The sequence below is a fragment of the Pithys albifrons genome, chromosome 5 (genome assembly GCF_047495875.1).
Source record: "Pithys albifrons albifrons isolate INPA30051 chromosome 5, PitAlb_v1, whole genome shotgun sequence".
Classification (NCBI taxonomy): Eukaryota; Metazoa; Chordata; class Aves; order Passeriformes; family Thamnophilidae; genus Pithys; species Pithys albifrons.
In genome coordinates, this window is record NC_092462.1 from 69,287,371 (window position 1) to 69,311,256 (window position 23,886).

At 43.1% G+C, this 23,886-nt stretch overlaps 1 protein-coding gene across 8 annotated transcripts in view; it reads left to right on the forward strand.

Annotated features, from left to right (window-relative positions):
- The window catches only part of CTBP1 (C-terminal binding protein 1), a 244,199-nt gene that overhangs the window by 155,631 nt on the left and 64,682 nt on the right, over positions 1-23,886 (forward strand). For 2 of the 8 annotated variants that reach the window (XM_071556982.1, XM_071556979.1), the window contains exon 1: positions 21,984-22,232. The exons of the other annotated variants lie outside the window; for them this stretch is intronic. Coding sequence is in view for 1 of the 2 variants with exons in the window: in XM_071556979.1 (XP_071413080.1) it covers positions 22,193-22,232 (40 nt within the window). In the remaining variant the exon portion in view is untranslated. Of the gene's footprint in view, positions 1-21,983; positions 22,233-23,886 lie in introns of those variants that run through there. 8 annotated transcript variants of the gene reach the window in all.

A 23,886-nucleotide genomic window follows, 5' to 3' on the forward strand; every position in this document is an offset into this window, starting at 1 on the left:
TCTGCTTGTTGTCCCTCACTCTTGCAGTTGAAGAACAGAAAATTGATGACAAACCCACCTTGCACCTTTAGAACTTTTGCCTCTGCCAAGGAAACCACTGATTCCCTCTTTTCAAGTAGATGCTTTGTGTCAAAGTAGTCAAAGGTTGGGAATATGCACAAACTTCAGTGATTGACTTATTTTCTGTAGAACATGCAAAATACTATTCAAAATAATCAAATAAAATGCATACTCAGTATTTAATTTTTAATTCATCATTACAATTTTAAAATACAGAAGTTACATTGTGCTGGTGTTACTTCTCCCATCTGTTTCTAATTTTTTAAAATTTTTACCTTTACTTATATATTTTATTTTAAAAGACTAAATTTCTTCTCTGGTGCTGTCAGTGCTACTTTTCTTGAACTACTCCTTACTCTCATTTCTTCAGTCTTTGTATTGATGGACTGATGGACTATGTAGGCCATTAGGAAGTGCAAACTCATATAGTAGGAGTAGCATTAAAGACATAATTAGGTGAAGCATTTGGTATCTTTGGGTAGGATGTGTGATGAGGAATTCTCTCTGATTCCTATTTCTTTCTAAGAAAAAGTGGTCAGTTCTGTGTACATAGGTCAAAACTTCCCCCAACCCACTCCAGTATTTGAATGTTTCTCAGTATTACTCAGCCTGTTACCACATTTGGATATTACAGATAAAACCAATATTCCAGCCTTTTGTGTTCTCCAGTCCAGGAAAAACTGAGTCCTGGTCAGAAGAGAGTCAGGGTTTGAATGTTTTAGCTACATATTTAAATGTTTCATTGTCCTCTTTGAGAGATTAATTGCATATTTGTTTGCCACCTGCATTTTGTGTCGCATCGAATCCCTGTGTCTCCATGAGAAACACATTGAAAGAGGTGATGAATTACAATTTTCCAAATGAGGCTGTGCTAATATCCAGGAAGATTCCAGAAGGGAGAAGTGTAATATTTGTTTTGCAAGCACCATTTTCTTCTGCTCATTGTCAGTTCAGCTTCTTGATTTTCCCTTGGCTTAGTTAAGAAAGGAAACAAAGACTGGAGTGGTGATTCCACAGGCACATTGCCTCTTACAAGTGCCTTCAGTAAATAATTTAGGAAAAGAATTACTTCCCTGCATTTGACTAAAAGACAACTTAGTAAGATTGACTATATTTTAATCATCACATTTGTTACGAGTATTTTGTTACACTGTTATAAAGGCTGGCAATTAAAATGTAATGCTTCTGTCTCCTACAAGACTCATCAACACCTATTTAAACATGCTGGAGATGCCTGACTGCATCCCTTAAATTTGTGTTTTGGTGCCCAAACACTGAGGTGGTTTTTTAACTTCCCACAGACACATATATATGCATTCATGTTTTTTGTAGCATGTTTCACTTCATCTGCTGTGTGGAGTAAGATACTGATTGTGGCTTCGGTGTCTCACCTCGTCCAATATTTCATTATCAATCATAAAAGCTGCTTCCCTCCACACGGATTTGAGGGGTACCATTTGACCATTACTGTTCTGCATTTATTTAGAATCATAGAATCACAGAGTAGGCAGTTAAATGCCTCCCTGACATCCGATCCCGTCAGATCTCGGAAGCTCAGCAGGGTCAGCCCCGGATTAGTACTTGGATGGGAGACCTCCTGGGAAATGCCAGGTGCTGTAGGTTCTAGTCCTGAGGACTTCACTGGCACTGTCCAAGCTCGCTCGGCCGTGGCAGATGAACCTCAGGACTGAAACGGTGGGGCCAGTTCTGCACACGCTGAGCCTCACCTAAAATCCACTGCGCAGGCTGGAAGGGCACACCCACGTGGGGACAGCCCTTCCCAAATCTTCGTTCATGAAGCCGAGCCACACACAGAATCACAGAATCGATTGGGTTAGAAAAGACCTCCAAGATCATCAAGTCCAACCCTTGGTCCAACTCCAGTCCCTTTACCCCAGATCATGGCACTCAGTGCCACGGCCAATCTCAGTTTAAAAACCTCCAGGGATGGGGAATCCACCACCTCTCTGGGCAGGCCATTCCAATGCCTGATTACTCTCTCTGGAATTTTTTTCTGCTCTCCAACTTCAATTTCCCCTGGCAGAGCTTAAGCCCATTCCCCCTTGTCCTATTGCTGAGTGCCTGGGAGAAGAGACCAACCCCCACCTGGCTAGAACTTCCCTTCAGGTAGCTACAGACAGTGCTGAGGTCACCTCTGAGCCTCCTCTTCTCCAGGCTAAACACCCCCAGCTCCCTCAGCCTCTCCCCACAGCACTTATGCTCCAGTCCCTTCACCAGCCTTGTTGCTCTTCTCTGGCCCCGCTCCAGCCCCTCAATCTCTTTCCTGAACTGAGGGGCCCAGAACTGAACACAGTACTCAAGGTGTGGCCTCACCAACACAGAGTACAGGGGAAGGATCACTGCCCTGGTCCTGCTGGCCACGCTATTTTTGATACAGGCCAGGATCCCATTGGCCTTTTTGGCCACCTGGGCACACTGTTGGCTCATGTTGAGCTTCCTGTCAATTAGTACTCCAAGGTTCCTTTCTGCCTGGCTGCTCTCCAGCCACTCTGTGCCCAGCCTGGAGCACTGCATGGGGTTGTTTGGCCAAAGTGCAGGACCTGCACTTGACCTTATTGAACATAATCCCACTGGAATCAGCCCATCTCTCAAGACTATCCAGATCCCTCTGCAGAGCCCTCCTGCCTTCAAGCGTGAGGAAGCATGAGGAACACTTCTTATTTTGCTTTATACAAAGGTTTAGGAATCATGGAATGAATCATAGAACAGTTTGAGTTTTGAGGGACATTAAAGAACATCTTATTCCAACCCTCCCTGCCACGGGCAGGGACACCTTGCACTGGGCCAGGTTGCTCAAAGCCCTGTCCAACCTGGCCTTGAACTTTCCCAGGGGTACTCCCCTTTCCCCCTTGGCTTTCTCAACATTCAACACAATGTTTTTTTGTTCTGGTTTTGGGGAGTGCTGTGCCTGTACAAAGCCACTATAATTTATTGTTATATGCCTGGTTATACCTTTTAAGCAAATCACTCCCTCTTTAAATCATTTTAAGCTCCAAACAAGCCAGTTACTCAGCAGAGAGTAAATATTTACTTCCTGGAGATTCTTTTCATCAGATGACACAGCTGTATTGCCCTTCCCTTTAGTTTGAACATGAAATGGCCATTCACAGGAAGAAATCTCCTTGTTCAACACCAGACAGAAAACTCAAGTAAATCCAATGACCTACGGGCACATTGTTTTCATACTGGTCTGTGTTGACCTGAAATCTGTTCCTCTTCTTTGTAACCTTTGGTGTCAAAATATTTGTACTGTTAAATCAAAGGCAGAAATTACAAAAATCCTGCTGACAAGTACATACTGTAAATAAGAGAGTGGAAATATATGATATTGTTTTCCAGGAGATGAATGAACTCCAGTTACGAGGGCTTAAATATGGTTGTGCAAACCCAAAATGTAACAGGTTTTCAGGATCTTCAGCTGCTCCTTGTCTGGGACATGTTGGTGCCAGAGGTGCTCAGGGAATTGGAATGTGGCTTTCCTGACTGGTTTTTATGGGAAAGCTTACAAATATATCCCTCTGTAAACTGGTTATTTTCAACCAGGTGATGGAGATGTGCTGGTCCGTGAGGAGCTCTGTGGGACCCTTTGTCCCTCTTGGAGCCCAGTGGGCAGGAGATGCACCAGTGACAGGTTTGGGGTCACAAAATGCCATTAGCCACGTGGCTCTCCATGCAAGATCTAGGGAATGTTTTTCTGTCCTTAAAGCCTTTTCTACTCATTTTCTCCAGAACAATGTTACGAAGTTAAGGGTGCGTTTAAAAAGGAGGAGGTGGGAGGACAAAACGTTTGAAGTTGAGTTCTCTGGTTGGTGTTCAGTTTGAAATGCAGAAGAATTGCACCAGATTGGTGTAAGCAATGCCCAGTGGTACCTGCAGCTGCCAAAGGATGGAGAAGAGAGTCAGCAGGAGGACGTGGTCCTGAACTCTGGAATTTGCTCCTTTCCTGATCAAAGTCCAGATGTTGTTATCCTTAGGACAGGATTCAAAAATTGAGGGGTGTTTTTGTGAGAGGACTGTGGTACTTTCTTATTATGTTGAGGGAAGTCTGTGTGGGTTTTCCGGAGTGACTGTGATGTCTGTGATTTTAACTCATGAATTTGTTATATAAATCCACACCAAAAAAAAAATCAAATTGCAGAATAAGTAGAAAGCATAAATTTGTGTGTGGTGTTTTGAGAAACTGTTGGGAGAATTTTCAGATTTGTCACTTAATCTGATATTACAGATCAGAACAAATGAAGTCAATTTGTTAACATCAGTATTTAACGGGTCTCTTGCACCACAAGTAGGATGTAGAAATGTTACTTTTTTTTTCCTTTTTTTTTTTCCCCCCTCTTGTATCGTCTCACAGAGATGTTGAAATTTGTAATTAGGTAATTTTAACCACTGGAAGTCTAGAGGAGCAAATCATTGGTATTTCAGCGTGGGAAACAGTGGGGAGGAGTTTGAGGGTAAGGACAGAGCAGCTGAGGTTACCCATGGGAGGACAGCCAAGCTCACTGACCTCTCATGCAAAGCAGCCACCAAACCCCTGCCCAGCCCTGGCTAAAAGGCAAGGGGAGGGGGGAAGTCCTCCTTCAAATATTTTCCTCTAAAACCAGATCTAACTAAATCAAAGTAGTGGGTGTAGTGATTTCAGGTACAAATCCCACCTTGGCACAGTGCCCTGCTGCATTTCCCTGCTCAGTTCAGTGATTTGTATCTGAAACTTTACCTCTTTTGGGCTCCACTTCTGTGATTTGGTCCATGTGGTTTGAGATGATGAACATCAAAAACACTTATGTGAAATACCCTTTTAAGAAATTATCTGAAATGAGTTATTAGGAATGAAAAGGCCATAAGTTTAACAACTGTCATCAGTCTAATAATATTTTTATGCATTATTTGTGGATGAATATTTGATAACCTGGCCACATTTTTCATCTCTAGGGCAATGTAGTTAAATAAAGCAAAATGTAGGGGGAAATAAAATTAGAGCTTTATTTTACCCAAGCAAACTTCCTACTAAAACAAAAATCAGTTATACTTGATGAAGGTTTAAATTATCTTTCTTTCATAGGAACATTTAGTAGACTGAGCTATATCTAAATCACAAGGTTTGTACTTAGAACATCTAGAAATTAGGTTATTATTTATTAAAAGACCCACTACATTCTCAGTGATGATGAATGCAAGAAAGAAAAACTTGTTTCCATCATCAAATTTTCAAGTGCAATTATTTAGCTGTGCTTGTACAATTACTACTAAAATGCCATATATATAAATGACTCTATAATCACATTTACAAAAACGTGCCACAGGATGATATTCCTGTGGCTGCTGGAAGAGGAGACTCCAGGAAATACTGCTTAATCTGGGTGGCTGTGTTTTTTAATTGCCCAAATTACACCTAAAAAAATAGAAAAAGAATATTTTTTTCTGAATGGTCACCTCGTTGTTTGTAGTGATTTGCACAGATAAGAATGTAAGAAGAGGCCTAGGCAACAGTTAAATTAAATTTTAGAAGCCACATTCTTCTTAAGAGCTGTAATTTTGCTCCCAGTAGGCCTTTAAATGCTACTCACATGCTGCCCTCTAAGTCCCATTATAGATGTCAATGCACCTTAAGTTTGGCTTTGTTTAAAAAGAAAAAAAATCGTCTTTTTGAATGGAACGTGGAAGCAAATCATTAGATAAAATTGCTCAGGAAACAATATGTGTAAATTGGGTCTGTGGAGCTGTTACACAGCCTGGAGTACACCTGGAAATACAGGGAAGGAATTCAGAAATACTGCCCTGGCTTGCAGGGATGGTGGTAGGAAAATCAAAGCTCATGTTGAGACCTGAATGTCAAGGGAAAAAAAAATGTTACTACAACTGCAATGGTCGTAGGGAGAGTGGGAATGTGTTTCCAGGGATGTGATGTGCAAGGGGGTGACTGGGAACAGTCAGCACGAATTTATCACAGATACATCCTGCCTGTCTGGGCAGATTCACTGTGGTGAAAGCCTGGCTGGATGTGGGGTAAAGGGAGAGCAGGGGATAAAGGGAGAGCAGGGGATAAAGGGAGAGTAGGGGACTTTTCCTTCAGTTGGAATAAGTCTTTTGGAACTTTCTCCCACAGTGTTATTCAGGCTGGAGTGGTATGTTGGGAAGGTTTGTCTGGAAAAGGGGTAAAGCTCAGGTTGGATGATGGGACTCAGAGGTCATGTTTAGTGTCATCTGCTCTGTCTTCTGGAGATGGCAGCAAGTGATGGAGGGACCTGTTGTGTTAGAACATCCTTTTAATGTTAACAGATGAAGGCACCCAGTGATAGATACCAGAGCTGAACTGCAGCTTTTGACTCTAACCAGTATCTTCAGACCTCAAAACTTACATGAATTTCTTACTCATTTAATTCACAGAATCACAGACTGGTTTTGGTTGAAAAAGACCTTAAAGATCATCTTGTTCCAACCCCTCTGCCATGGGCAGGGACACCATTCACTAAACCAGGCTGCTCAGGCCTATCCAGCCTTGAACACTCCCAGGGATGGGCCATACATGACTTTGCTGAGCAACCTCTTCCAGTGCACTCATCACCATCACAGTGAAGAATTTCTTCTTAATATCTAATCTAAACCTACTCTCTTTCAGTTTAAAGCCATTTCCCCTTGTACTGTCCCTCCATGCCCTTGTCAAAAGTCCCCCTCCTGCTCTCTTGTAGCCCCTTTAGGCACTGGAAGGTGCTGTCAGGTCTCCCCAGAGCCTTCTCTTCTCCAGGCTGAACACCCCCAGCTCTCCCAGCCTGTCTCCAGAGCAGAGGGACTCCAGCCCTCAGAGCATCTTTGTGGCATTCTTTACACTCATTCCAACAGGTCCACAAGCTTATTTTGGAGCCCCAGAGCTGGATGCAGCACTTCAAGTGGGGTTTCACCAGAGCAGAGCAAAGGGGCAGAATCACCTCCCTTGACCTGCTGCCCATGCTGCTTTTGATGCAGCCCAGAACACAGCAGGTTTCTGGGCTGTGAGTGCACCTTGCTGGGTCACGTTGAGCTTCTCATTCACCAGCACCCCCAAGTCCTTCTCCCCAGGGGTGCTCCCAGTCCATTCTCATTGTGTATTAGGTCTGCACTGAGAAGAGGTTTGCGTCGAATCTGCTAAAGGAGAGTCTGAAGTGTAGCACAAAGCCAGTGAAGGTTTATTCCCTGCAGCAAACTTCCTGACACCCTTCTCTTGGAAGCTCTTTCAGCGTTCAGGGGAACAGAAAGTTTATACCAGGAAGATGTCAGGCTCTGCCCTTGTGAAAAGATGGGAGAAGTGCACACAGCTTTGCTACCCTCACCTGGCCATGGGCCATGGGCCAATGGGTAAATCCTGGTGGCAGACCGGCTGCAGCAGCAACAACTCTGGAGCTCAGGGAACTTTTTCTGGATACTATTCCATCACAGAAATCATCCCTTTCTGCTTTCTGATCCCACAAATACCTGTTTATAGCTGGCATTTGTTTTTCCTATTATCTTGACTACAAGTAATTTGTAATGAGAGAGAATTTAGCCTAGAGACTCAGTGTGGTAGAAGGTTGTTCTTATTATCTGTATCTTGCTAAAAGTAAGAATGAGGTACTGATATAGTTGCTTTTAAGCCAGGCATTATCCAGAACAGTGCACAGCACTAATTTAAGCGTATATTTTATGATGGCATATGTTATTCCAATAGCTGTAGCAAGTATTTTAATAAAATATGGATTTATTTTACTGAAAATCTTTCAAATTTTTAGTACAGCTGTGAGCTGATGTTTATTTTGGCACACTCAACTGTACTGTCCTCTACATTAAATGTTGAATTGAATCCCTCTAGTCTCTTAGTTTAAACACCTGAAATCCATGGTCTGAATAACAGTGGTTGTTTTTTCATGTTCATAATTATTTTAAGAGCTCTGAGAAACAAAAACACTTGGATGGCAAACATTTATTCATTTCAGGAACATCAAGCCTTGGTCTATAAGAAAAAAAAAGACTTCTTAGCTTTTCCCAATAGACTAGAAAACAGAAAAATGCTGTTTTCAAGCTAAATTGATTGTGGAAACTGCAGACCAATACACAGTTCACACTTACTTCATGTCCCGTAACTATTACAGAAGTGATGAGTGTGTGTTGTGCTTCTCAGGCCCCAGAAAAAGATCGAATTTTTTTTTTCCAATAAGTCTTTTTTGCAATTAATAGTAGCCCTGTGGCAGAATGTGATCTAAGTGGGAATCAGAGGATCTGTGTGTGGGGGGACCTGAGAGGTAGGACATTTGTGCCACAGTGATGGTGAGTCAAATACATGCACATCTTTGTTGGGTAAAGCCAAAATTAAGGATGAGAGGAGCGTCCAGGCAGATGGAGGCACTGACATGTTTTATTAATGATACAGTTGTGATTGGAGTACAGTTACAGATTGCTAAAAGCTTGGAGCTGAGATAGCCATCTCAGAGGGAGCAGTATTGTCTTACGCTGCTGTGTTTAGTTCTTCTGTACAACATGGGTGTATCTAGCATTAAAAAAATAAATGCATAGACCACACCTTTGTCGACAGTCGGTTCTGATTCTAACTACAGTAGCTTTTTTGGTGGTGTAAATGTTTCATCAACACAAGAATACAATTTTTATTCTTCTTAATTTCTCCTTCACATACTCCCATGATGAATGTATTACTGTTTCTGTGATCTTTCAAGGGTTTGCCCAACATAATTCTTACTGCTGGTTTTACAGTTTGGCTTCCTAATTGGCTTTTCATTTTAAAATGAAATTAAGTTTTTTTCCTGATCTAGACCTGCCAGGATTCTGTACATTAGGAAGGACCACTCCTCTCTCCTCAACTCCACTCTTCATGTAATAGTAAAATGTTCAGCTCTAGAAGAAGACACAAAAAATACGTAAAAATATGATAGGGAGATCTGTGTTCATGAGACAGATCAGGGGAGCAAAAACTTCAGGTTAGACAGTCAATGTCTACAGATTGTTAAATATATTTCTTTATAGGGTAGCACTATCTAATCCTTATAATATCCACTGTGAAACTCAAATGATGGCACAAAGATCTGCAACATGGACGAATGTGTGCCTGTTCTTGGTCTCATTAGACATAAGGAGAATGACTCTTCAGTTGTAGTGGGACGTCTGAATATTTTATGGATTTGCTCTGACAGCAAGCATGAGTGTTTAATAAGCAAATACTATACATATTTTAAAGATGAGGAACCTGGATACATAGAAGGGAAGTGGTTTAGGATGACAGGGATGATGGGAGGATGGTGACAGAATCAGGAACTGATTGTATGTTTCCCGAATCTTGGCTAGTGCCTTAATCCTTCTAATTTCTCCCAGCTATGAGTTGTCTCTGTTCCCTTGCAAAAACCCTTGCCAGCAGAATTCCTCTAGGCTCTGTCTTGTGCAACTTTTTTGCAGACTGAATGGAAAAGTCTAAGCTGTGTCATCAGTTAGGATGTCAGCAGCTTAAATACCAGAAACTGATGGGCAGCATCCAGATCTGCTTGTCAGATACAAGAATAGTCTTGCAGTGCCTGAGAGACCCTGTGCCTGAAGAAGCACTAACTGAGCTAAACCCAGGCAAGGTGACAGCAGTGCTGGTTCTTCAGAAGGGCTCACTGCTGGTATGTTACTGAGAACTCTCCTCACAGCAGCATTCCCTGTGTAGGGTGATGAAGGTGCTGCAGAAACTCCATCTCGCTCAGGCCACCCTTCGAGCACTTGGCACAGTGATCTGTTTATTCATTGCTAATCTCTATTTCGATGCACCTGGGTAGACAAGTGCTTGGACCTCAAAATCTTTCATTTATTTAATGAAGTAAAAAGAACTTGTTATTAATTTAGTACTGAAAGTGCCCGAGTTCAGTGTTTCCCATGCTGTGCAGGGTTTACAGCCCAGCTTAAACCTCTCTCCTCTTGTCCATGGCACTCTCAGTCGGATCATCACGAGCTCTCTCCTGGAATCCAGCTGGTTTATGGTAAGACATCCCTCTTCATCACAACTTCTCAGTAGTAATTGCTTCCTGTTAATGGATGTCACGAGCAGGGGTAGATTGATATCAGTAGATGACGCTCAGTGAAAGAGAGCTCATCTGTTCTGTTCATTCTGTCAGGAAGCAGAGCAACGACCAACAATTAGTCAGCTTTAAGTTTTTAGAGCTGTAACTCCCCAAAGTGTAGGATCAGGAAGGAATTTCCAAATTACCTTGAACATATTTATATCATTTAAATATAGTTCAGCCCCAAATTCTTACTAGATTGACCTTTCAGAAGGGCGTTTGAAGTACACAGGAGATGATGACAGCACCATAACCCTTGATAGCATAGTCAATAACATCCACTTTAACAAAAAAAAAAACATACCTAGAAAATACAGATTTTTGAATGATCTTCTAAGCTACTCAGTGTTATTATGTCATCCTTTAAGATTAGGCAGTCCTTTAGTGTCTAGCATTTCTCCCTGCAAAGTGTAATCATGTTATCTCTCGGGTTTTTTTGGCAATCTGAGTACATTATGTTCCTCAGCCTTTTTTTTTCGCCAGCATGGAGGTTTTCTTTTTGCTCTTTTGACCATACAACATGTGGATGCCAGACCTGGCAGCAAGAGTTCACTGTTTATAATGTTGGTAATCCTGCCCACAAGGGCAAAAACTTCTTCCATACTTGAATTTAGCAGTTTTTTCAAGGAAAACATTACTGCCTCATGTTGAGGTGTTGTTCTTGAACTCACACAGTTCACATCACTTTTAAGGCTCCAGTTCCCCACCCTGTCAGTGGGACAGTAGTCTTTTCTAATGGCACAGCTTTCCATCTTGGATTTATTAAAGCATGTTTTGTTACTTCATTTATCTATGATCTTCATTTATCTGTGATCCAACATGACTGTGTGATTGCACTTCTGCTATTATTTTTAGACAGTTATTATTCTTTTTATGATGTTCACAGTCATTTTTGCAAAGATTTTCTATCTATGCCCACATTGTTGGTGAAGATGATGACAAATACCCATTAAAAACATCTCTACTGAGAGAGTTTTTCATTGACAAATGTGTCTAAGCTAACTGATCATAATCCTTTTAATGTGTTTGTTTTTATATTTAATTTTTAGCTATGTGTAGCACTAACTTTTTAAACCAGAATGTCAGTAATGCTAATTCGGACACCCTGCAAAACTCTTAATTTGTTGCACCTTCATGGTTGCCTGAGATGAATTTGTTAGATGTTTATGAATCCTGGTGATGAATGTAGTATCAGAATTATTATTTTCTAATGAAAATAATTTGGTAGAAATAATCAACAATGTGTAAGTACGTGTGTCTGGATTTCATTAGTTGTTCATTCTTGTTTTTCATACCAGATCTGCCCAATGGCCCAAGAATTTCAACAACTGTACTTTATTAATTAAATGAGACCATAATCTTGTACTAGGAGAGAGATATAAAAAAAAGGAATTAAATAAAAAACTCATAAAGTAGCCTTCCAGTAGAGAAAATGGACTTGGAATCTCTTTAATAGCATTTGGCTCACTCCTTTGAATCTGAATGTGCATGCACAACTGCACACAATTAGAATTATTTTTTCTAATGCATCTGTGTGTGTGCGCTCGGTTTCTGTAGGGAAGAGATGTTGCATTCCCCACTGTGAGTCTGTAGTGAGTGAAATATATAATACAACTTGTTTGGGTCACAATGAAGTAAAATTACACTGTGATATCCCCACATTTCTGGTAGTATAAGCTGCTCAAAATTCGGGTTTGCAATTATCTTGATTATTTAAGTTCTTTGGATGTCCTTGTGAGAGCGATACACTGTTCTTTCCAGCTAAAATTATTCAGCTGTTTCTTTCCTCAGTTAATGTAGGGAGAGAAAATCAATAGAGAAGATAATATTTTAGCATTAGTTGATCCTAGGGTCTTACTTGATTCGAGCATAGCAGGCTAAGTAGCAAATGCTCTTAGCAATTGTTTCTGTTAGTGGAATTTTGAAAGCACTAAGAGAAATGTTGATCCATGGAGACAGTACAGTAATTCACATTGACATATTTTCCCCATTTGCCACAGGGCACGTGGAACTATTAATGCTCCTGTGCAAAACCTTTTTTCTCCTTTTCTATTTTTTTAAGAGCAGAAAAGAAACAGTGATGCTAACAGTAGATTATATGTAAAAATTTGGACTGCCCTGCAGCCATCAAAGGGAAAAAGATTCCGAAAATCTGCTATCAATATATCTTTGCTTTGCCTAAAATAGAAACGCCTGTGCATGAGTAGATATATATTTAAATGATGGGTTTTTGTTGAGTTTTGGAGGTTTGATGGTTGTTTTAAGCAGGAAGGCATCTCTGGGGTCAGAGAGCAGGTAGCAGTGATTGTAAAATAAACTGTTTGAGTACTGTATGTCCATACGAACTGATTCTAACAATAAAATCTTCTCTGAATACATTCTGTGCTCCACAATGTACAGTCAGTGCCCAATGGAGACAGTCGTTCCAATCATGTATACACAAGGAATATTTGTTATCCATTGTAGTATTTTGCCTGCAGCTTTTACAGACCCAATTTTATCTTCCCTTAAGCAGCCAAAATGATGTCAGCATCAGTGCGGTACTTTTTTCTTTGAATGTTTCAAGAAGCAAGAAATTGAACTGATTGTTGATAAATGAAGACTTACTTAATATAAATATATAAATTTAAGCAATTAAACTCACTTAGTGCTGTAAAACTGCCTTTGAAATTAGATTGAAATGTGAGTACTTAAAAATTTGGTTGGTTAGATGTGCAGGAGATAACAGACAGTTGCCTGCTAAAAATGCCAGAAACAATAATTACAGTGATGAGCAGTTAATGTTAGATGACCAAATATATTATTTATCTTCTCAGTGTGCGTCATCTTGGCGTATATTACCAAAATGTGTGTGTGCTATTAACTTGAAAATTAACTAGAAAAATTTTCTAGATAAATTAGCAAACAATTTCTCTGGTGTCCTTTCCATCCTCCTCCCCTCCCCCCTGCCTTTTTTTTAAGAGAGCCAAGAGACTAAGCTTGGGTCACAAATGAGATGAGTTTGATGACCTCAGCCCGTGGCCGCACAGACATCTGTCTACATCTCCAACCATCCATAGATTTCAGTACAATTGGAAATCTCTTGTCAGGATAGATCCAGGAGTAGACTGGGAACACTTAATTTTGCTTGTGATTGTAAAATCTCAAGAAACTACAAAAAGAAAAAGATCCCTTTCAGTTCTTCATATTTAGTTAAAGGTACAGCTGTGGTGCTTAAACGCATTCAAAATACTCTTGTTGAACCAAGGTAGGGTGGGTTTTTTTTTCTTTTTCTCCTTAGACTATTTATTATCTCCATGAATTATTGTTCATTCTTCTCTTGTGATAGTTCTTTCTGATGTGGGTTTCTCTGTAATGTTAATCATAGAGGTGCAGCCTCTGGGAAAGGCACAAACTTTAACCTTTCTGGGTCATGGGTCTTGGAAGGCACTTCAGTTAGAGATCAGCACAGTACAGCGATACACAGCGTGTCCTCATTTGTTTCCAGGTCTTTCAGGAAAAGTGAATTAATTATTTATACACTATCTATATACATTTACTTATTATTACAGCTCAGTTGTCTTTAGCCTCCAGTAGTTAATTTAAAGTACATTTTTCCTAAGGTAACTTCATCATCTGTGATATAACTTGCACTGTTCATAAGGCATATCAAATCATTTTAATTAAGAACCCAATCTGTTTGCATGTATTTGCCTTTTTGTCTGTGTCTGCTGAGTGTTCCTCTTCCATACTGAAGTACAAACCTGTACTGTGATCATTCTTTCAGATACATAAAATAATACAAATTAATAAAAGAGTATTCTGATATCAATGACTCTTCAATGACTCTGCTCACAGAATTAAATAGGACCCAAATAAACCATAAGAATTCAAAGGAAAAAATAAGTTTTGTATACCTTAACATTTTCCCTGGAAATGAAAACCTTAAAACTGTTGGTTGCATCAGTGTTACAGATTTTTGAATGTTGTGATCTGGTAGTTCAGCTGGCACATCAGTGCAATGAAAAATAATAGTTCATTACACAAAAGCAGTACTAGATACTCTGCTTCATGAAAAAGACAGCATGTGTTAAGAGATTGAATAACTGTCTAAAGTGACCTCCAGTTGCACCAGAGAAGTTTAGACTGGATATTAGGAAAAAATTGTTCATGGAAAGGGTGGCCAAGCAGTGGAAAGGCTGCCCAGGGCAGTGGTTGAGCCACTGTCCTTGGAGGGATTTAAAATCCGTGTAGATGTGGCACTTGGTGACACGATTTAGGGGTGGCCTTGGCAGTGCTGGGTTAATGGTTGCAGTCAATGATCTTAAAGGTCTTTTCCAAGCCAAACAATTCTCTGAGTGTGTTCATAGCTCAGGATGAACTCTTTGTGGGCTTTCCCAGTGCCACAGTGACTCACAAGCACTGCAGATGTCCCAGCCCAGCCCCTTGCCCACGCCTGCCTGCCACAACAAGAGCTGTCTGTACAACTGCACCAGTGCTTTGCTGTCGGGAGTAATGGGCGTTGTGAGATGATGGAGCTCCCACAAGACACTTGTAGGACCTCAGTTGTGCTGTGCTGTGATACAAATTGAACAAAACATCTCTGTCAGATGGTGTTTTCCTGTGTAGAAGAGTTGAACCGTTAAAAAGACAATGATTTAGCAAACATTTTCATGAGATGTGTTCTCTCTGCAGCATTTTCTTCGTGTAATATGATAAAGCCTTTGGAAAGTTTATCCATTAATCTTTAAATAATACCATCCTATCATAATGCTCAGTGCTGCCTTAGTCTGTAAGTCAGGGTATTTGGCAATAAAGATCAGCTCAAGTAGCAGTAAGTCTGTTGATACTGATTATCACCTATTTGAATCGCCTTTGCTTCTCCAGAGAAATTGTATGTTATAGAATATAAGCAGTGTGATCAGGCAGTCTTATTGCTGGGATAACAGGCTGCTTTTCTCTTTACATTATACAGCAATACAAAGGGAGTTTTTTCAATTTTTTTTTCGTATCACTGTGTCAGTTGTCACATAAACTGATGTCCTTTAGGATTTGAATTGTGTCTTGGGAGTCTTGCATAGGGATAAGGATTTCTTGCAGTTTATTTCTCAGCTATTGAGTTTTCAGTCTTGAGAGTGGGAAGCAAAAAAGCTGCACAACAGTCTCTATTTTGGTTTAATAAAAGAAAAAAGTGTGCCTCTCGATATCTGCCTATGAAATGTTTGTTAGAAAAAGATACACATATTAGGAGAGGGTTAAAAATATTAATGTGTCACTAGGTATATGGAGGCAGAGGACATGGAATGTGTTTCTCTGGCTAATGGGGTATGTGTTTTACACTTGAAACCTTGTTAGTTTCTTTTTACTCTTCTAAAATCATCGACCATTCACTGTTATGGATTGCCTAGCCTGTGTATTGCTCCATATGTTGTAACTATGGAATTGATTTTCACTGCCCATCTCTTTGCTACAGGTTTTCTCTACTCTTCTTTTCCTGGTTTCTCAGAGTAAAAAGAACTGATCATTGACATTAGTATTATTTCTACATATTTAGTAAGATGTTTTTCTTGCTTTGTTTACAAATTTCTGGATATACTACTTTTTAAATTAAATTAAAATGACTTAAATATCCAGGTAGAGCTTGCACTTTTTATTATAGTCCATTAAATTATCTAGCAGTTATCTGTAGGCAGATTTTATTGCATTTAAACAAATGTGTGCAGGTTTTTCAATGTGCCAGTGTTTTGTGTTGTTTGCCACAGCTGCTGTTCAGGGAGAGTTACTGAAGGTACCTGAAATGGTTGATGGATGGGGTGAGGGGATGCAGCTGCTGACGGGTGTCAGGGTGCAGCATTATCAGACTTTAGTTGTACGTGGATGTGATCAGGGAAGGCACTGCCAGGGAGATGTTGTGTGTCTCAGGAGCTCTTCTGGTGATTCACTAGAGGTCACTTTTGGCTCACTAATGAATCACTTTCTTATCTGGTCATAGTGGAGTGCTGGTAGTGCAGTATTTCATGAGGGTACAAAGCAGTGTTCAATTTGGAAGAGGATGAAATTCAAGCCTGTAACTTGTCATCATCCCAAGTAAATTTGACAAAGCAAGAGCGCATTTCAATGTCAAAAATGTATAGAATCCCAGTGCGTGGTCGTGCTCAAGGTCCTTGACAGAAAAGGGACGTTTTCATGTAACACTGTTTTGCTTTTTGCATCCTAAAATATCCTTGCTAGTTTTTCAGATGCGTAAGCCTCGTGGTTACTTTCAGAGCAAAGTCTCCAGCAAAATGCTTAGAGATGTTGCTTTGATTTCATACCTGTCTTTATTTTTCCTGAGGGCATCCTCAGTTTTGTGGTGTGTGTTTCAGACAAGGAAATACAATGCTCTCTGTGCCAGCTGGTGAAGGAATGACATTCAAAAATGCAAATATAATTGTTTGGGAACTTGAAAACTATCTCTGTACAACTATTGTTTTTTTTTCCTGGCTACTTGTTGTACAACTTTTACAAAAATAAGATGCTAAGTGGGAACACAGGACATCCACAGGTTCTGCTTAGGCCACTGGATGGTTCATTATTCCCTACATTACCTGTGAAATTACTACCACCAAACAGGTTAATGAATATACTACAAACTTGTGGGTTTTGATCCCTTCAATTTGCCTTAATATGTAGATCTGTTTCTTTGCCTGCAGAATGCAGCATCATAAAGAGTATCTGGTTCTCTTTATAATTTTAAAGAGACAGTCAAATGTCATAACTACTCTGCATAGGTTGGAGCCTACTTCCATTAACCATCTAAAAACCAGTACTTTGCTTCATGACCAGGCTCAGACTGATTTAAAACTTGAGAAGTAAATTACTATTCAATAATCCAGTGTTTTAAAGGAAATGCAGAATGTTGTTATGCTGGTTCACTATGTTGAAAGCATAATGCATTACAATTTTTAATGGAATGTCAGTGTAATATATTCTCAATGCCTTCTTTTAACACCTTGGGAGACAGCTGGATGAGTGGTCTCACTCACCTACTGAGGGGCTATCCACAGAATGTTGTTAGTAGTTAAAAGTAAATTCTTAACATTTCATTAGTAGCAGGAGCCCCAGCATTGTATCTGTGCAACAAGCACAGTCTGAATGAGCTCCAGGATTTGAGGCAGGTGAGGAGGATGAAACCTTCCCCGGGTTACTAACCCACTTTTTGTCCTTTCCTGTTAATTGGCTGTTTGTTCCTGGGAACACAGATTGTGCTGCTTCTCCTTTACCTCCTCCAATGTCAAATCCCCAAAGAAGCCCTGCCAGCGCAGAAGGGAAGGAGCCATATGGGGCAGGTTGCAGTTGTTCCTTCAGGTCTGGATTTATTCCACTGTGGACAGATGGACAATGGCTGACATCCACTAATGGTTCTCGATGGGTTTCTTCTGCTGTTCATCTCTGTCTTCTTTTTCTCTTCATCCTGGAAATGGTCTGTTAACTCCTCCTGACTAGATGGAAAATAGTACCTCTCGTTTCATGACAACCAGAAAATGCAGTGCATTTAATTCCACCCTGGTTCTTGTGTTTTTAGCACTTGTATGAAGAGGGTGAGATCAAGAAGAAAATCTCTCAGTCACTTAATACAGATAACATCAGAGGAGAGAGGTTTTTTGTGTTCAGTGGTTTGAAGGGAATTTATTCTTCCTTTCACTCAGCACACTACAAGCTTTTTGACTTCTGTATGGCCGGTATTTCCAGCACAGACCTGGCAGAGCCGTTCCCTTCTGCGAAGGGAGCAGTGCACATCTGGCATTTCAAAAATGACTTTGAATGTTTGACACAGCTGAACTTCTCGTTCATTAAGTGCAACTTTAATCTGCAACTTTGATCCTTCAGCAAACCTTCTTTACAACAGTAGGTGAAGATCCTCTATTATATTTCATGCTTGTGATGACCACCATTTCTTGAAGATGAAGTCGTTCCCTTGAGTCAGTTATTCTTTTTTTTTTCCATTTTCCTCTCAGAACCTGCTGAAAATGTTTCTCCAAAATGACTTCCACATGAGCCAGAAAGCATTGGCTGCTTACAGTGGGGAGTTTCACACAGAGGAAGTTACACTTAAAAAAAGAAGCTGTAATTAAAATATGCAATTGCAAAATCAAAGTAGGATGATCTCTGTGTGTTTTATAAACAAATGCTTTTCAGGATCTGAGTGAAAAAATAAGAAAATATTTAAATTCAAACAAAGTTTTCTTTCCAGATTTTAAATAAATTGAGTTCACTTCTTTTAATTATACATTTAAAAGATCTATTTTGAGGATAACATTTAAGTGTTAGGCCTGCTTTATCCAACCATTCTTTTCTTCTGCCATAAATCCCTTTTAGGATCTCCTAATAGCATCTGCAAGATTTACTGTTGACAAAAGTTAAGATATTCATTGAAATATAATCCTGCATTTTGATTAAAAATGCATAAAGGTTTTAAATTTATGGCTTTAAAAACTGTTACAATGAGTGACGTCTGTTTGATATTGAAGCAAAAACATGCATGAAAGAACCAGCACGCACAGCTATGACAAACCAGGGAAAATCTGTAAGCACACAATAGCAGTATCTTCTTGAAAGAAAACTGTCAAACCTCAGTATTCCCTTAGAAAACATTCAACATGTATCTTGGCTCATTGCTTGGATGATACAACAGTAAAACTTCCTCTTTCAGTATCTTCAAAGTCACATCTGCTAAAGATAGCAAGCCCTAATGTATCTAATTCATGAAAGCTCAAGGTCGTGCCCTTATGATGGCACATTCTGAGCGGAATAAAACTCGTACCTAAATAAAACGTGGCTGATAACAGATACACTGAAAACAATGTATTTGCTCTGCAGCACATGTGCTCCTCCAACTGACTCCTAAGAGGCCAAGAAACAGTTTGGGGGCTTTGAAAAAATGCCATACCTCTTAGTGCATGACACAGAAGACACTCAGCTGTGTTACACTGCTGTTAAAAAAAACGTTGCAGTGACAGCAGTGCCCAAGTGCAGTGAGAGGATGGGGATTGTTCGGTTTTGTGGAGGATGTACTTGTAGCTGTTCAAGCCATAGTGTGAAAGCTGTGAAATGACTGAACGTGTGGTGGGTGACCCAGAGGCAAGATGGAGAAAGTAGGAAACAAAATGGATGGGGGTACTGGAAGGCTTGGCTGGAGTCAGCTGGTCTGCTCCTGGATTTTCTCATGTCCAGTCTAAAACTAGGCCACTGACAGCCGTACAGGGAAGGAGGGCTGAGCAGGGGGTGGAAGCAAGCTCGATTTTCTTGAGCAGAAAGAACATTGTGTTGTGTTCTGACGGAAAACTTGAATGGCTCGAGGGGAAATTTATGTTGGATATTAGAAAGAAATTCTTTCCAGAGAGTGCTCAGGCACTGGAATGGCCTGCCCAGAGAGGGGGTGGATTCCCCATCCCTGGAGGTTTTTAAACTGAGGTTGGACGTGGCACTGAGTGCCACGATCTGGTAAAGGGACTGGAGTTGGACCAAGGGTTGGACTTGATGATCTCGGAGGTCTTTTCCAAACCAAGCAATTCTATGATTCTGTGATTTTGTGTTCTTTCCCATCCTGAGGGTCTGCACAGTTTGTTCTGTAGAGCAGGTGCCTTGTGGCAGCTGTCAAAGAGCAGGGGTGAGAGACCTTTGGGCTGGGGAGTTGGGGCCAGATAACCTCTATCCTTCAGCAGGTGCAACTGAGTTTTCTGCTGCTGAAGGGAACACAGTTGGTCCAGTTACAGCCAGCTGAGGATCCATCCAGCCCATGATGTCTTTCCAGGAAACATGAACTTGTGGTGTGTGTGTCAGGAAGGAAATAAGTCCGGTGTTACCTACAGTGTGTGTGCTTGTTAGGTCTGTGTACAATCAGGAAGGAAAAAGAGCAAGCATGAATCCCTTCACGAAGCAGCGTAGAGAATACCAAACTGCAGTATTAATAACCTCCTGTTATTGAATCCTCCATCTGTTCATCATGCCAACTTATCCTCACTTAGAGCACTCCCCTTGTCATAATATTTTGTGCCACACTCCCCTCCCTCCCCAAAGCAGCAGTTCCAGTTTAGATCTGAGCATTTGCCCAGTCATGTAACCCCACCGAGGACATGGTCTCAGTGCTCTGTTTGCTTCTCTATTAAAAAAATAGTAACAGAACTCTTGATTATATTTCTGAATTTTTCATTTTCCAGTAGTAATTTTTCCTTGGAAATACTTCTATATTCATATTGGTATTCACAGATGCTTCACTTGTGGTTTAAAAGTGTTTGACCCCTAATGCTCATTCCTGCTGATACTTTGCCACATGCAACTGAAGTAGTGAGGGGGAAAAAAATCGTGATTTTCTTCTTAACAGCTTTGATATGTATATATTTTTATATTTGCTAACATCTATAAATGGCAATAAAGTGGTTAACCACTTTAAAGTGATTAAACCCAAATTTATTTATACAAACCCGGCATGATGAGCTTGGCTTGGTGCTGCCTTAGTGATGCACAGTGAGAATTTTGGGAGGCTGTGTTGGGAGATGTCTGAGACGTCTGTGCTGAGCCACAAAAGGCTTTCCCAGGAATAACAGCAGGAAAATGTAGATAAGTCAGAGGCTGCATAAACTTGGCCTGGGAGTCACCTCTCAATGCGGCTGGGAAATGGACACACTACCTGGGGAAAAATGGGGAAAAACAAGTTATCAGGGAGCTGGAGGCTGCCGTGCCCTGGCCGGATTTCTGACATGCACACAACTTGGAGGCTGAAACCACGCTCTATAACCTTTGGGTTCAATATTCTCCTCTTGAGACAAACAAACCAATCCCTAAAAACCACACAATGTCAGTTATCCCACTCAATCTCTCCTGTTCGCTGCCCAGGGGACTCCCTGTCCTTATCCGAGGGGGGCCGGGTCCCTAAGGGGCTGCTGGGGCCGTTCGCTGACGGGAAAGCGATCGCTTTATTTCTGGAAAAACCCAAAGATGGGATGTTCGCCGCCGGGCTCGGCTGTGGGAGGGGTCGCAGGGGCGAGCGGCCGCGTTTGCGGAGGAAGGGGTGGCTGTGCCGGAGGCACAGAAGTTCCGTGGGGCTGGCGGGGCCCGAAGCGCTGAGCGAGGCCCGAGGCGCTGAACGAGGCCATGGCGGCCGCCTATCCCTCACCGCGCCCGGGCGGGGTCGCCCCAGGGCCGCGGGGGCGCGGCCACCGCTTTGGTTCGCGTCGGCCGCCGGCGCCCTTTGTGCGGCGCTGGCATGGCGGGACCCCCGAGGGCCGCGCGGGGTCCCAGCCGGGAATATCAGCCTGTGGTGGATTAAATTCGGCCAAATCGCTGCTTTCCCCATAAAACTGTTGTCCCCACTCGCGGCGGTGCCTCTTGAGGGGGCAGTTTCGGGGCTCCGACTGGGGGTCAGGGAGGACGGAGGAAGCGCTGGCACTCTCGGGGCGTTATGGCTTTATTTGTTTTAATATCTTAATTCGGCCTTACCGCCGAGTCCCAGCGGCAGCGGAACTGCAGGAGCGCTGATGTTTTGGGATGTTTTGCTGCCTGGGAAGTCCCACCTGAGAGGAGGGCGAGGAGGACCCCACCCTGTAGCGGTGACCGAACAGGCCGCCCGGAGCGGGCGTGGGGTCCCGACCCTGCCGAGCGCTCCGGGCTGCCCCGCGGGGTGTCCCCGGGGCTGCCCCGCGGTGCGAGCACAACCAGCGCTGAGCCTGGAACAAAACCACACCCGCGGCTCTCGGCGCGCCCGCGCGCTCCGTGTTTTACCTCAGAGCCTGCCCAGAACCAGCAGATCGAGCCGGGTGCGGGCGGTGGCCGCTCCCGCCCCGCCCCGCCCCGCCCCTCCCCTCCCCGCGCGGGGGCGGGCGCGCGTGCGCGCGGCGGGGGCGCGCCCGGCGGGCGGCGGGGGCGCGCACCGAGACGCCGCTGAGTTCGGGGGCGCCCACGGAGCGGCCGCCATATGCCGCGGCTGCCGCGGCGGCTCCGAGCGGCGCTGCCCCCCGGCATCCTCCTCCTCCTCCTCCTCCTGCTGCTCCTCCTCGCTACCCTCCTCCCCGCGGCGGGCGCGGACGGAGCGCGGCGCCTCCATGGGAAGTTCTCACCTCCTGAACAAGGGCTTGCCTCTAGGTAACCATCCGGCCTGGTCGCGGCGGGGCGGGGGACATGGACACACAGACACACACACAGACACACACACAGACAGGCACACCGGCACACAGACACACACGGGCATACACAGACACTCAGACACACACGAGCGGCCGCCGCGCTTTGTGTGCCCGTCCCCGCCGGGCCCCGGGGCTGCCCTGGCGGCCGCAGCGCCGGCGCAACTTTGCCGGGGGCTGCTGCTGCTCCTGCTGCTTTATGCTCGATGGAAACATAAAGGGGAATAAAAAGATGAGGGAACGGCGGCGGGGAGGTGGAGGGAAGGGAGTGCGAGTCGTCCTGAAGTGCTGAACTCGAACGGCGCTGAAGCTGCGCCCAGGAGGGGTTTGGGGTGTTCTGTCCCTTCAGGAGGAGTGTGGGGGTTCTGCCCCTTCCAGGAGGAGTGTGGGGGTTCTGTCCCTTCCAGGAGGAGTGTGGGGGTTCTGTCCCTTCCAGGAGGAGTGTGGGGGTTCTGTCCCTTCCAGGAGGAGTGCGGGGGTTCTGCCCCTTCCAGGAGGAGTCTGCGGGGTTCTGTCCCTTCCAGAAGGGGTTTGGGATGTTCTGTCTCTTCCAGAAGGGGTTTGGGGTGTCCTGTCCCTTCCAGGAGGGGTTTGGGGTATTTTATCTCCCGGGAGGAGGTTTGGGATGTTCTGTCTTTACAGAAGATTTGAGGTGTTTGGTCCTCCAGGGGATATTTGGGCTGTTCTGTTCTCCAGGGAGGTTTTGGGGTGTTCTCTCCCCCAGGAGGGGATTTGGAGTGTTCTGTCCCCTGGGAGGAAATTTCGGGTATTCCATCTTTCCAGGATGGATTTGGGGTGTTCCGTCCCCCGGGATGGATTTGGGGTGTTCCGTCCGCCGGGATGGATTTGGGGTGTTCCGTCCTCCAGGATGGATTTGGGGTGTTCACTCCTCCAGGATGGATTTGGGGTGTTCACTTCTCCTGGATGGATTTGGGATGTTCAGTCCTGCAGGAAGGAATTTGAGGTGTTCCTTTTTTCCAGGAGGGTATTTGGGGTGTTCTGTCCCTTCCAGGATGGATTTGGGATGTTCTATCCGCCGGGATGGATTTGGGATGTTCTGTCCCTTGGGATGGATTTGGGGTGCTCTGTCCCCCACTCGCCGTGGGGTGAGCAGTGCAGGCTCCGAGCTGCGGGAAAGCTGCAGGAAAGCTGGGCCGGTGTTTGGATAAACAGGAAGTTTAAAAGCGGCGTTTTATTGCTGTAAAAAGTGCTTAAGGCCTGGCTGGTGGGCTGGTTTTGGCAGAGCTGTGGCCGGGTTGTGTATCACAGGTAAGGCTCTGCGCCCTAAATCAGTTTCTCCTCTTTCATCTTCTCTTTCTTTTTTCCTTCTATTTTTTAAAACATGCATTTAAAACATATTTTTAAGGTAGCATAAGTAATATGCACGGGGTGATGTTTCAGATACACCTTCAGAATTGCTTGGCATAAATTGTCATGTTAATCTGAAGGTGATTTTTTTTACCCCTGCCCCCAGACATCAGGAGACAGAATGTCGGTTCTGTTTATAAACATTATCATTTTGTAAGCAAATGATACTAAAAGGAGCCTACAAAGCAGAGAGTAAGCCTGTTTACCATATAGCTATGAGTCAATCTGATGTGCTGCTTTGTTTTCTT